Here is a 13,145-nt window from a genome sequence, read left to right as displayed (position 1 = left end):
AAGCAGTAACTGTTGCTTAAGATGTTCATGTAATGAACATCTTGAGTAATAAATTTTTAATGCATTTGTAGTATGTATATGGATGAAAATCCATTATTTATTGTTCTTTCCCTTGACTGGTGAAGGTGATGGCTTTATGGCACCAGTAGGCACACAAACAGGCGTTCTGAAGTGAGGCTGATAACAAATTTCCTCACTGTAAATATCGGTGGGGTTTGTGAAATGCTGCCATTACATTTTGTTTGGAAGGCTGAGTGTCACAACATTATGGGAGGCACCAGATGGCATCATTAACAGGAATGTTTACCACGTATGTGCATGTGTGAAATTAAAAGTAAGATGACCTATCTTTGTTTTGAAAGCATGGTGTCAGTGCTGTACAGGTGTTAAAGACATTTGCAGTAAACTGAAATAGGCACTTTTGCTTACAAACAGGTCAGACTTGGCTTAAATTTTTTTCAGAGCTGTTTGTTAGATTGATAATTCCAGTTTATAAGGAGGAAACAGATGTTTTTGCTACAGAAAGGTAACGTTTATCATTAAAAAAGGGGAGAAGTATGTCTGCTTTCCCCAGAACATTATTTGCTGACTCTACAAATCAATCACCCCTCATATCCTGGGCTATTATTTGTTACTTTGTGTTCATTATTTTATGTATGAAATGTTACGATTTTTATACTATTTTTTCAAAACTTCTAATTTTATACCTCTCTTATGTTTTTCAGTGAGTTCAATATATTTGAATTGCTTCCTCTGTTGCCCTGAGTCTGTATGTGAGGTGCCTGTGCCTTCTGTTGCTCTGGCTCCACTCTGTTGCTGGGGTGTGTGTGTGGGCAGCTGCCTCTGCAGGCTGGCTCAGTGTGCCCAGAGACCAGTGCAAGCTGCCCCTTGTCTGCTGTTCCTGTGCTCAGGTCAGGGGTCCCTGTAGGGCTCCTTTCCCCAGGGGCTGCCAGGGGAAATGCTTCTCTCTCAGAAGGATGTGGAGCTTATGGGGTCAGTCCTTGGCCAAAGCCCAAGTTTGTGTTTGCCACTCTCTTTCCTCCTGCCTTGAAGAATAAGCTCTGAACAGGTGACCTGGGAAACAATGGCTGCTGTCAGAGGACTAGAGCCAGCCATGTGCTATAGCCCCTTGTCAGCTTGAATGCTTTGATTAAATTCCTATGCCTTCCTGTTCTTCCCTTTCTTCCCAGAAAAATGAGGGAGAACTGAGCTCTCTGAAAGTAGTGCCATTCTGAGTTCATTTCTTTGGTCTTTGAAGCAGGGCAGCAAGCAATAATCAGGTCCTTACATGAGTTTGAACTGCCCAAGCCTCTCTGGGCTGGGGATCCAAATGTCAGTGCTCAAAGGGGAAAAGAGCATCTTTTTACCATGGTAACAGTGGTTCTGTGAGGAAATTAAATAGATGTGTCCATGCTCTACTCTCTTCTGCTGCTGGTTGGAGTTAAGCAGAAAATCCCTGGTTTCATTTGGAGCCCTAGGGGCTGGTATATTATTGGTTATCAATATAGAGGTGGCTTTTTCCAGAAGCTGAAGATTGGCATTTACCCACATAGGCATAATAATGGTGTAATAATACTGACTTCATTCATAAAGACTTTGGGGATCTGTGGATGAAAATATTCTGTAAAGGCTGCTATCTGTCTGAGCCACAGTCCTAAAGAAGAGTTCTTTGACAAATACGAAACAATTAAGGCTGCACTCTCCATCACTGTTTCTTTTTCTGTTTTCTTTTACTTCTGTTTCTGGTGTTTGTATAAATCTGTGAATACTTGGAAACAGTTTTTGAAAACATGTTTGCAGAGATTTCTAATGAGGCTTTTTGGAATGTAGCTAGTATTTAGAAAACAATTCCTAATGCAGGCTGAAAAAGCATGCATTTTCCAATCAGTTTTGTTCATATCGCCTTGGTAAACATTGATGTTTCTTTTTATAACTTGTGGTTCAAATGGAGCTTGAAATTAAAATAGCTCTGTTTGCTCACCTTCTTGTTTGCCTGTTGCTGAGCTCAGCACTACTCTGCTAACAGGTTTGTTAATTGCTTTTGCTGCTTGTGATGGTTTTTGCAGTAACAGTTCAGATCATGCTGATGCTCTAGAGCAGTATCTATCGCTGGGATTTCTCAGTAACAAATGCTGAAGTAAAACAAAAGCATTGCAGGCAGATGTAGAATCCCACAAGCCAGAGCTAGGAGGGTTCCTCCAAGTAGTAGTGAGGCATCAGTGAAGATGCCAAGAACATAACAAACGAAGCTGCCCCATGTTTGCCATGCAGTGCCCTGAGCAGCCGTGCTGAATGTGGACCACTGCTAGGTACTTGAACTGCAGTCAACACTTCAGTGTGTTTAGCTGGGCAAAGCCCAAGTCCTCAGGGTCTAATAAAGTCAAGTCTAAATTTAAGAGCCAGAGCTGATGGCCTTAGAGGCCTTTTCCAAATGAAAGGATTCTGTGGTGCTGCAAACTGTGCAGCATTATGGAGCCTTTGCATGAGGAGTCCCAGAGAGGACTGCAACAGCTCTGACACACCACTTAGTGTTACTACGTTAGACTTTCCAGTGCCCAGTTCAGGACACAATGCTGTTTTCTTCCTGTCAGGGCTGAAATACTTTGTCCAGATTTTTGGTTTTATATTTTTGGGTGTTCAATTTCCATGGTTTTGTTTGTTAGAATGAAGCTCATGTTTGCTATAAACCCTGACCGATTGTAGAACAATTATTATAAATATATGTAGAAAACCTACAGCTTTCCCAGGGTCCAATGTTTAAAAACTAAAAGGAGCATCAAAATATTCTGGATGTGAGTTTGTACCATCAGCATATAATGTAAAGTCATGGGTAAATTTACCATGAATCCATTCCCAAGGCCTGTGCAAGGCAAACAGGACAGCTGGACGTGAAGCTTTATGTGATTGGAAAGTGCAAAGAAATAATGTGTTTGCTGAAATGTAATCAATATTTCATTACTCTTTTTCCATTGGTTGCTTGGGGTAGAAGGATGTGTGAATTCTGCATGCCATAGATTAGTCCTGCTCTGGCCCGTGTTGTGAAATTGTAAGTGAAGGCCACGGTTCCATGCAGGATGTGTGTTGTCAGCGTCTGGGGGCTGCATCAGCGTTTTTAACAAGGTCCAGTTTGAAGGTTTGGAGTGATGGCACTGGCTGGCTGTGTGCAGGAATAACCCCATGGGCTGATGCCAGCTCCTCTGTCCTTCTGTGCCCAGATGGGAACAGCATGGGAGGTAGGGGTGCCAGTACCCTAAATAATCATTTGATAACCAAAAAAAAAAAAAAATCCTCCTTTCTGCATATGCCTTTTCTACCAATGGCAATTAATGCTTTTTACCTTGCATTAGTTAATGATTGCTGGTTTATTTAATAGATTGGATACAAACCAAACATGTTCATTTGCTATTGACCTATTAATTATGATGTCTGATTTCCCCTCTGGGGAATACAGCTAGCTGTTTGTCCTGACATTCTGCTAAAATAGGTGGTATTATGGGACTAGTCCACCTAATTCCTCACTCCATGGGCCCGTTTAGTGTACTTAGCTGTAGAAAGGTGATTTGTGGTACATGACAGCTGTTGGTGCTGGGGCTGTTGTGTGGGTAACAAAACAGGCTATATTCTGCTCATAGGCTGCCTCTGTATCACTGATCAAGGAGCTGTTTCAGAAGTTAGACAACTTTCTCCAGAGAATTGTATTCTTGCTTTCATTGTTGCAGTGCATTAAAATAAACTACCACCACAGCAGTCAAAGGAGATGTTTGAGCTTGGCATTGTCTTGAGGCCTGTTGGGTTTATGCTGTTTGCTGCTGGCATTCCTGCCTATTTTCATTGATTAGGTATGTTACAAGTAGTTTCTTTTCATGGTTTTTGCCATTTTATTAATTTATTAAGAGTTGCATTTCAACACAAGTATCACTTAATCATTTTTCCTCCAGAAGGAGGAAAAACTCTTGCTTTTCTAGAAAATTGCAAGTCTGTGTGTGCAGCAAAACCCAGCCTGTCAGAATTGCTGTCTGCCAATCACAGGAATGTGAATACTGAGGTGAGGGTGCAGAGTCCTCCACACCTGACGGGGAGAGCACCACATGTGTCAGCAGTGGCAGAGCAACAGCTCCTGTAGATGGGGCATAACCATTTAGTGTGCTATAAGAAACACAGTCTGAGTTTTATTTTAAGTAGTGAGGAATGTCTTGTAATATTTGTCACTGGTTCTTCTCATTTCCTAAAATCTCTTCTAAAGATGTACACTTCCAGGAAAATATAAAGGGCTTTTTCAGCTTCTGAAAATGTGGAATTGTTACAGATGTAGTCTGTATTATTTAATTTACTATTAAAACCTATTTTGCTGGCAGATACTTGTGTATGAAGTGTTCAACCATTTCAAGAGCACTGGCTTTAAATGGGATTATGGAGGTTCTCTGTAGGGACTTGCCTGTGTCCTTTGTAAACCTGGTTTGGAGTAGCAGGGTGGCCCCGTCCCTCACCCAGGTATTCTTCATAGTGGGCCTGTGCTGGCTGCCATACAGCTGACCACCATTAAGCAGCCACCCTGGGCTGACATACTTTTTGAGATATCTTCTGGAATTTTCCCAGGGCAGTCCAGTCCCTGAGATTGAATCTGGCTCACCACTGGATGTCGTCATTACACTGTGGTGAACTGCAGCTCAAAGAACATTTTTCTGGCAGTAAGAAATAATGTTGCCTGACCAAAGGTGACATTTAATTTTGCCACATTCTGAATGACTTGCTGTGTAGTTATACCCATGGGGCAGGGGATTGAGCCATAATGCTTCCTTAAGGGAACAGGACAGTGCTGTAGTGAATTATGGTATAGTGGGGCAGTGCTGAAACCTCAGCTGTGGAGGTCCACCACTTACAAAGACATGGCATTACAGATCTCTTGGGGATCTCAATGTGCTATGTACTTACTGAGAAGGCCCATATAAGTACCACAACTTTTAAAGAAAGTATTCTTCATCTAGTGAGTTACTCTGTTAGCTGATATATAGAGAATATATTTGCACTGTACTTCCATAGGAGGAATTTAGAGGACTTAATTTTACTAGTGCTGTCTCCTATTTGTAGTAGAGGAAAACCTGTTAGAGGCCTTAGATTTCTTCCTTCCCAAGTGCCATAGCAGGAATTTATAGAAGCATCTGACAAATAACAAAAGTGGCTCCATTTTGTATTGGTCTTCCCAATGCATTTATGAACCTGCAGTTACCCACTCTGTGAAATGGGAATATAGGCAACTAAGAGCAGTAGGAAAAATGCTAAGTGTGTTGTACTGTGAGATGGAAAGTATTTCTTTGTCTTTCATCAGAAATTTGAAAGCTAAATATAGTCAATGTGAAAAGAAAAAACAACCTGTCAAATGCAATGTCTTTTGTCTCTTAGCTACGTATTTGTTTTGAGAATCACTGTTAGGTAGTGAGACCTAGACATGTGGAAAAAAGCCCACATAGAGTTTATTCCCCTAGCCAGAATGTGCATGAAGTGGCGTGGAAGCTGAAATTAGTAACCACCAATGTGGCAGTAAGATTTGTGATTGGAGTACTAGTCCAAGTGGCATTGAGGTACTCTTATTTGTATGGCAACTTGGCTTTCCAGGTAGGTGCTCTGTACTTAAGAAAAGAGAGGAATAATTTTGGAAGGGAGTTTTCAATTAAACACACAACCACTCAAAGCATAAAATCCTAATTAATTTACTAGTAAAACCATTTCCATAAATAAACCAGCAAGAGTCATAACTGCTCTAGGAGGTATAAAAATGGCCTTAGCAGTATGTAAATACAAGTTCTTGAGGTGTTCGATAAATGGCAGTGAGTAATAGCAGAGGTAGTGTTTTGTCTTCTCCTGCAAAGATTATAGAGCATCTTGCTCAGGAGAAGCCAGACCATTCAGCTCTCATAATTTTCTGTGACCTATTAAACGTGCACATATTCCACATATTTTAGTACCACTTATCTGGTGCCATACACAGAAAAATGGTATTAGTCATGTGAGTGAGCCACAAGAAGTTTTGTGTGAATGCAAGGTAATACATCACTGAGAGTTTGATTCCTAGCAGGCTTTGACTATTTTTTGATGCATTTCTATGTCTTACATATTTATTGACAGCTGAATTATTCTTTGAACCACATAAATCGAAAGCTGGTGCTGGAATCAAAAGTGTGTATCAACACTAGAATTGTTGTGGTTGGCGCATCTGATGTTGGAATCTCCTTTCTGGAAACACTAATTTTTTGGTAAGTTTTAAATTTTATTTTTCCTTTGCTGAAAAGGATGTGTTCCCTTTTGTATGACAGGGTTGTTTCTTGCATTTCAAGCCTTCTTGAGTCTGGCTTAATGTACTGGGTGTTAAATGTCTGAGCACATGTGGATGGAGAGATGGGTGCTGGCATCCTGGATACCTTGGGACTCACAGGATTCTAAGCAACTCCCAGTTGCATGTGGACTCTTGAGGCGAAGACATGCTGAAAATGTGTGTTGAAAACACCTAAAGTCGCTTTGGCCATTGTTATTAAACCTCAGTCTTATGAGGGGACATGGAGTCAATGGCCCTTGGCATGTGCACCCAAGCAGTTTAAAGCCTTCAAAGCCAGTTGTCCCTGGTGGGATCTCAAACCTGTCTGAATCCCCCTTTCCCTAAGTCTAAGGCAGGAAAACCTGTGGATGAGTTCTGCTGTTTAACAGTCCTCCCAACACAAGGACAGGGTGCTCTCTCTGATGTCTCACTGTTGTACTCTCAGGGGTTTACTGGGAGTCATCCTTTGATGCAGAGTTTAATCACACATACTAGAAAGACTTGCAGAAATGAATAAAAAATTCAAAATCCGAACATGATTCTTACAAGATGCAACAAGAACTGAGAGTTGTCTGGTGGGGGGGCGGGGCAGAGAATGGAAAGTTCTGCCTTTATTTCTTTTTTCAGTTAAGTGAGGAGTTTGTATTTCTACAACAACCAATGATAACATCACAAATTATATTTTCAATTCATCAGGAGAGGAATAAGTTTAAGTGCTTTATAGATGTATTGCTGGAGCAGTGTAGAAGAAACTTTCTGCTTCTTGCCCTTCTCTTAATTCTTGAATTCCTGTAAAGCATCCCATCTCGGAGTAAATAGTTTCCTCTTGCTCCCGGCACCTTTTAGGCTTTCAGTTTGACACCGAATTCAGTTAAACCTGTTCTTTAGAGCTTCTAACCCATTTCTTGTTGCTCACCCTGTGCTGTTTGTTGCTGTAATTTCATTATAAAGCACTGTGGGAAGCCAAAGTGTGTTTGTGCTCCAGGTGTGGCAGCTGAGTCTGTCTATAGTGAACAGGCCTTTGCAGGTGCTGCTCTCGGATCTCCCTCAGCTGAGTCTTTGCAGCCAGGACTTGAATTTGAACCAAACTCCAGCAGAATTCCTGCAGGACACATCCTCCTTGAGCCTGGCCTCAGACATGGGGTAGTGCTCACAGAACCACAGAGCCAGCACTTAGTGAAGTGTCACAGAATTTATATTAATAGAGGTATAAATCTGTGAAAGATTAGGTCTTAATTTTCACATCAGCAGCAAATAGCCTCCTGATCAGTGTGAAGGCCTTTTAAAACAATTAAATTTAATTTACACATAATTTTCTAATATTCCCTGCAAAGGTTACATGCACTAAAAATAGCTGGACTGAATCAATTTGTGAGCCCTAATCCTTAAAAAGAGGAAGTTGTTTTTGCATCATTATTCTTTATACTTAATTATTTTACATTACCAGTCACCATGGAAACACATAAATGTAATTCACTTACTGATGTGGCAGTTATTGGAACTCAATCTTGCAAGTGTTTTCACCTTCTTTGAGACTGAAGAGATCCATTTTTCATTAAGCAGAGAAATGACCCTGAGAATGAGCTCTGCTGCCCCATGGCAGGACGCCTCCCACTGTGCCATGGGCAGCACATCCTGGGGCACAGTGCCACAGAGCAGCCATGGCACCACTGCTCACCCACCCGAACTCCAAAAGAGCTTTAGACTTTTCCATGCTGTTTGGGCAGCATGTGCAGGTGTATGTTTTGAGCTGTAGACCTGCTTTTCTTGAGGATGCATGGGCATTTTTTGTTTTTTTGCCAGAGGGCTAGGTAACCAGTGGAGGCAGCAGCGCTGCAGTAGCAGGGGCAGACACATTGCCTGGCCAGCTGTTGGTGTGACAGCGGCTTTGGGGGGTGCAAGTGTGATAGTGGGCAGGTTCTTATTTGGTTGGCTGGTTTTGTTCAAGTTTTTTTTGGTTTTTTTTCTTCACTCCTTTGCTAGTTTAAAAGGGATGGGCAGGGCAGCAAGGTTTGACCAGAAGGACATAGGATTACAAACTCCAGTGTTTCCACTTAGTCCCAGTGCCTGGTTCCTGGAGCAGAATGCAAGCCCAGGTAGCAGGGATGGAAGTTTGGCTTAAGGATGATGGAGCTTGCTCCCAGCAGTGTCTTGTCACTGGTTCCAGTGCAGGAAACCTGTTGGCTTTTATCCACCTCTTTGTATATAGCTGTGGAAATTACTATTGTCTTTGACTATAGGGAAAACTGGTCTCAATCCATGGTCTTGAAAAACTCCTTAATCCAAACCCTGATCTAAACAATTACTTCTTCTCCGAGGATGTTGGAATGTACTTAACATGCTACATCAGATACCCATAAATGAATGGTGCCTAAAATTACAATATTTAATGTGAAATTGTTATGAAATCTATTTCCTTCTCCTTATGGGTGCATGAAAATAATTATTGCATTTAAGAATTGAATGGAATTCAGTACATTTTTGTCAAAGGCCTGAATTTTTTTCTCAAAGTGGAATTGGAATCCAGCACAGTCAGCTTGAGTTTTTTACTGCAAGACAGTGTCTCCTGCTGGGAGCTCAGGGTACCCAGGATCAGCTCTGAGGTGGTGGGGTTTGAACAGGGTTCCTGTCAGTGCTGGTTATCTGTCAGCACTGGGGCACACAATATCCCGCACATCTGGCCTGTTTGGCTGTGGTTAGCTTGATAATGCTTGATCGTTAATTAGGCTTTTTATCTTTGCATTTGTCTGGGAACATCTGAAGCCTTCCATGTTGTCTGTCACTAATTAGTTGACTAATTAAATAGTTAGTGCTTACTTGCTGATCACAGAGCTAACAGGCAATGAATGGGTTAGTGGTGCCCCCTGTTTTGTCTTATCTGTCTTTGCCACGTGAGCTGACACACATGTGCTTCCCTCTGCCTTCCCTTAGAGGCAAGGCGAGCCCAGGCCATGTGCTCAGTGTCACTGGGCTGCATCCCTAAGTCATTGTTGCCTTCTATCACTTCTGGTAAGCAGAGCTCAAGTTGTGGCAGAGATAAATCAGATGGGTCAGAGCTGGCATTACACACAGTTGGCATCACAATGAACACTAGCAGTGACTGATGCAAGACATAACCAGGGGAGAGGAGGTGGGTCAGGATCAGCCTTTCCAACAGCCTCTACCAGAAAATGAGACTCAATTAGTATTAATATGGGCTTATTTTATAGTTACAATCTTGCTTTTGAGACTGCAGTTTTAAATAAATTATTTCAACTTGAAATACTTGCCCTTTGAACGTATGCAAACACTTCTCTGAGTCCAAACTGTTCTTTCACATTTGAAATTTGTAAGTATTTGTAATTTTTTTCTTGTTACTATTTATATTTGAATACTCCTAACTTCTTGGTGAGTGGTAAAACTGATCTTGGAAATAGTAGTTTTCTTACAAAAAGCCTGCTCAAAATTAGAATGAGTCAGAAGGGTTTTTATAGAATGCTGGGCTGCATCCATCATCTCCTCCTGGTGACTCAGCAGGACCTCCACAACTCTGAGCGTGGTAACCTGGTACCTCTGATTGATCCAGTTCAGAGCAAATACAGCAGCATTCCAGGTGCAAGCACTGCACTGAGGTTCTCTAGCTCTCTGCTAAAGCTATGGAGGAGATGTCACCACTTTCTCTTCTGTTCATTGGTTTGAAGTTTGTTCCCAGAGCTGTGGAGAAGGTGCAGGGCTGAGCTCTCCAGAGCAGTCTCCAGGCTGCCTGAGGGTTGGCTTGGAAGCACAGCAAACTGGGCAGGCTGCTGCAGTGGAGAAAGCATGATCCTTCCCACTAGTGATTTGAAAGTGTGGATTTGATTCCTGTTTGTGTGTGTGTGTGTTGAGATGTGCTGAGATGTGGAGGTCAATAATTGAAAGATGCATGTTTGGGATCAGGAATTTTGGCCCAGCTGACTTCTCTGCCAGCTGTGTCCCTGTCCTTCTTGGGCTGCCAGCCTTATGTCATGAGGACCTGGCATTGTGGGGGTACCTCAGAACATGCAGCTTTGATGAGTTTTGTATTCTCCTGCTGGCAGGAGGAGCACATGTTGGTTAAATGTCAGCCCTTCCAGATTTAAGGGCTGTCTGTCTGGTGGCATCTGGAAAGATTTCGAGGGTGCCCACTCTGAAGGCAGCATTGCCAGATTTGCACCAGGCCACATCATGGAGTCAGAATACTTATCTTCTCTGCAATTGGAAACTAGTATACAGCCATACAAACCCCACCACCTTAGTTTTAAACATAGGTAATTGGCCAGTAATATTGAAAATGTCCTATTAGCAAGCTGGAATCTGCATTGTGTGTTACTGAAGCACTTGCACAGCAGTGAGCAAAGTGATGAAGTTCCTACCATGCTTTAGTTTTACTGCCCAATTTATGGTACCTTTGTCTGTGGGAAATGGTGTTGATGTATCTCGGCTGTGATTTGGAATCTGCAAAGTGATTAAACAGCAAGAGACTAACTACCAAGGCTATCGTCAGATATCTCACATTTTCTATCTAGAAAATTTAGCCATTTTTGAAGAAAATGAAATGCTGGAACACTTGTGGAATGGAAATTGTAATTTTAGGAAGGAAGCGCTTTCACTGAAGCAGTGGTTGGATAATGTTTTGATTAGGTCAGACTCAAAGCTTAGATTTGGGATGGCAGGGCTGCCCTTGTGAATACTGTAGCTGTGGAATGATATGGACAGGTCTGATTTAGCTGTGTTTTGAGTGGGCAAGGAAAGTAGCTCTTTAGTTTTCCCCTCCCTGTTTCAGAACAATTCATACTGTAGGAACTTTGGCATGTTGGTTTTAGTAACCTAGATCGTGAAAATGCCAAAATCTTATGTGCATGCTGTAGTTTTTGTAAGCAAAACTGGTTTCTGGGAAGTGAGAGGTGACTGGAAGGGATAAAAGTAGTGAAGCCATAGGAGGGGCCAAGGTGTGTCAGAGTAAAAAGTTACAAGGTGGATGGGAGTTCAAAAGAAGAAATTGGAAAAAGACATGTTTGGTAGTGTTCAGTGAGAAATCAAGATTGTAGACTGATGTAAAGCCAACTAAAAAACTAGGAATTAGTAAAGGAATTGGAAGGCAACAGAGCTGCCGGTGTTTTTAATTATATTGTCTAGGAAAAGGATCAGCACAGGGGATGAGAGACAAGCAATATAACCACAGTAAAATAACCGCAGAGAAGGAAATCTAAGGCTAGTCATTTGAAAGGGGAAGAGTGAGAGGAGTAGACCTAGCAGGAGAATCCAAATTTAACTGGAGAGGAACAGCTTCTAAGACAGGATGCCCTAGGTTGGCTGGGATAGAGTTAGTTTTTGCTTTCTAGCCATGTTGGATTGAGTATGAGAATAATGTTGATAACTTGCTGATGTAATTGTTACTAAGTAGTGAACCATCAAGTTCAAAGTTTGGTGAAAGATTCAGCCACCAGTGGTGGAGAGAGAAGCATTCCCAAGCATCCTTGAAGGGTTTTAGTCAAAAGGTGTAGGAAATGTTCTTTAGCTCTCTAATGGATTCTTGCTAAGATGTCAAGAATGGTGACAGCAGTGGCTTTCATGACCTGGGCTTAGTGGTTGCTCTTCTTAGGATGACAGCATCTGATAAAATTACCAATAAACCTGGGAGGAAGTTTCTGGAAAAAAGAAAAAAAAAAACAACCAAAAAACCAAAGCACTGTTTCATCTAAATAGAAGTTTTTGAAGGGACCCTTCCTGGTTTTTTTAATACCAGGAGGAATCAACTGGGGCATGATGAAATATTTTGCTGAAATAGGAGGAGTTGTCATGGGCCAGGTTGTGTGGAAAGCCCCTCCTTGACCCTTGCATTGACAAGTGTCCCAGCGAACACTTCTGTTATCCTTTCTTTTGTTGAGCAAATTCATCCACAATCTTAACACTTTTTCCTAAAGTCAGTCCAAGGGAGAACTGGCCAATTTTTGTTTACTGGTAATTGAAGAGGGATATCTTGGAAATGGCCATCTGTTGGTCAGCAGTGAATCTGGAATCCTGCTATGGAGGCTGTAATTGATGCCCTCAGAGTAGGTTCTTGAGAAGAGATGCTTTTGGTAGGTGTTGATAAAAACAACAAACCCTTCTGCTGCTGCTGCAGCTAAGTATGGCTGTCTGGGGAGGCAGAGGCAGCAGAGAGAAGGAAAATGCTGGGGCTGGCAAAGGAATTCAGTGTAGAGACATCACGGGAACAAGTTGCTTGGGGAGGGGCTCCAAGCAAAGCTATAGTGCTGAGTAGCACATTTATCCTAGAGAGACAACTTGAAGTGAGCAGATTTTCTTTCTAGTTACTCCTATGGGCAACCTTTGTTAAGCTGGGCACTTCCAACCGGAGTTTGGTGTGGAGGTGGGAAATCTGTTAAAATACCTTTTCTTTTTGGAGAAGTGTCTTCTCCAAGTCACATCTTGACTGCTGTGTTCTTGAAATCTTTCCTTAGAAAAGTCCTGCTTTAGATAATTTGTTACATTTGTAGGGAAAAGGAGAACTGTCTCCATCTGCCTTGTACGGTGAGAGTGACACCTGGACACGCCAAGTTCCTGTGCTGTGACAACAGGTTATGGCCTGTTGGGACTCTTATCATCATCTCTGCTTCTGGGCTCCTTCCTCCCTGCAAAAATTCAGTATTCATTTTTTGTTTCAGGACAGAGATTTTTCTGATTTCAGAGTTTTGTTAATGCAAGACTTTATCACATCTCCCTTTTCAGTGTTTAGTGCTGAAATCAGATTCTTTTCTTTAGCGTTTTCAGAATGATCTTGAGCTGCTATTTTTATGAGGACTCTGCTGCAGTGAAAGCTGAGGATCCAGTGTCATTA

General features: G+C 42.0%; 1 protein-coding gene across 2 annotated transcripts in view; it reads left to right on the top strand.

Annotated features, from left to right (window-relative positions):
- CFAP61 (cilia and flagella associated protein 61) overlaps positions 1–13,145 on the top strand; it is a 117,491-nt gene that overhangs the window by 34,350 nt on the left and 69,996 nt on the right. For both annotated transcript variants that reach the window (XM_077782011.1, XM_021543334.2), the window contains exon 17: positions 6,124–6,251. In XM_077782011.1, the coding sequence (XP_077638137.1) occupies positions 6,124–6,251 (128 nt within the window). The remainder of the gene's footprint in view (positions 1–6,123; positions 6,252–13,145) is intronic.

The sequence above is a fragment of the Lonchura striata genome, chromosome 3, assembly GCF_046129695.1.
Source record: "Lonchura striata isolate bLonStr1 chromosome 3, bLonStr1.mat, whole genome shotgun sequence".
Lineage (NCBI taxonomy): Eukaryota > Metazoa > Chordata > Aves > Passeriformes > Estrildidae > Lonchura > Lonchura striata.
The sequence above is the reverse complement of the archived record's forward strand: the minus strand, read 5'-3'. Positions and strand labels throughout refer to the sequence as shown.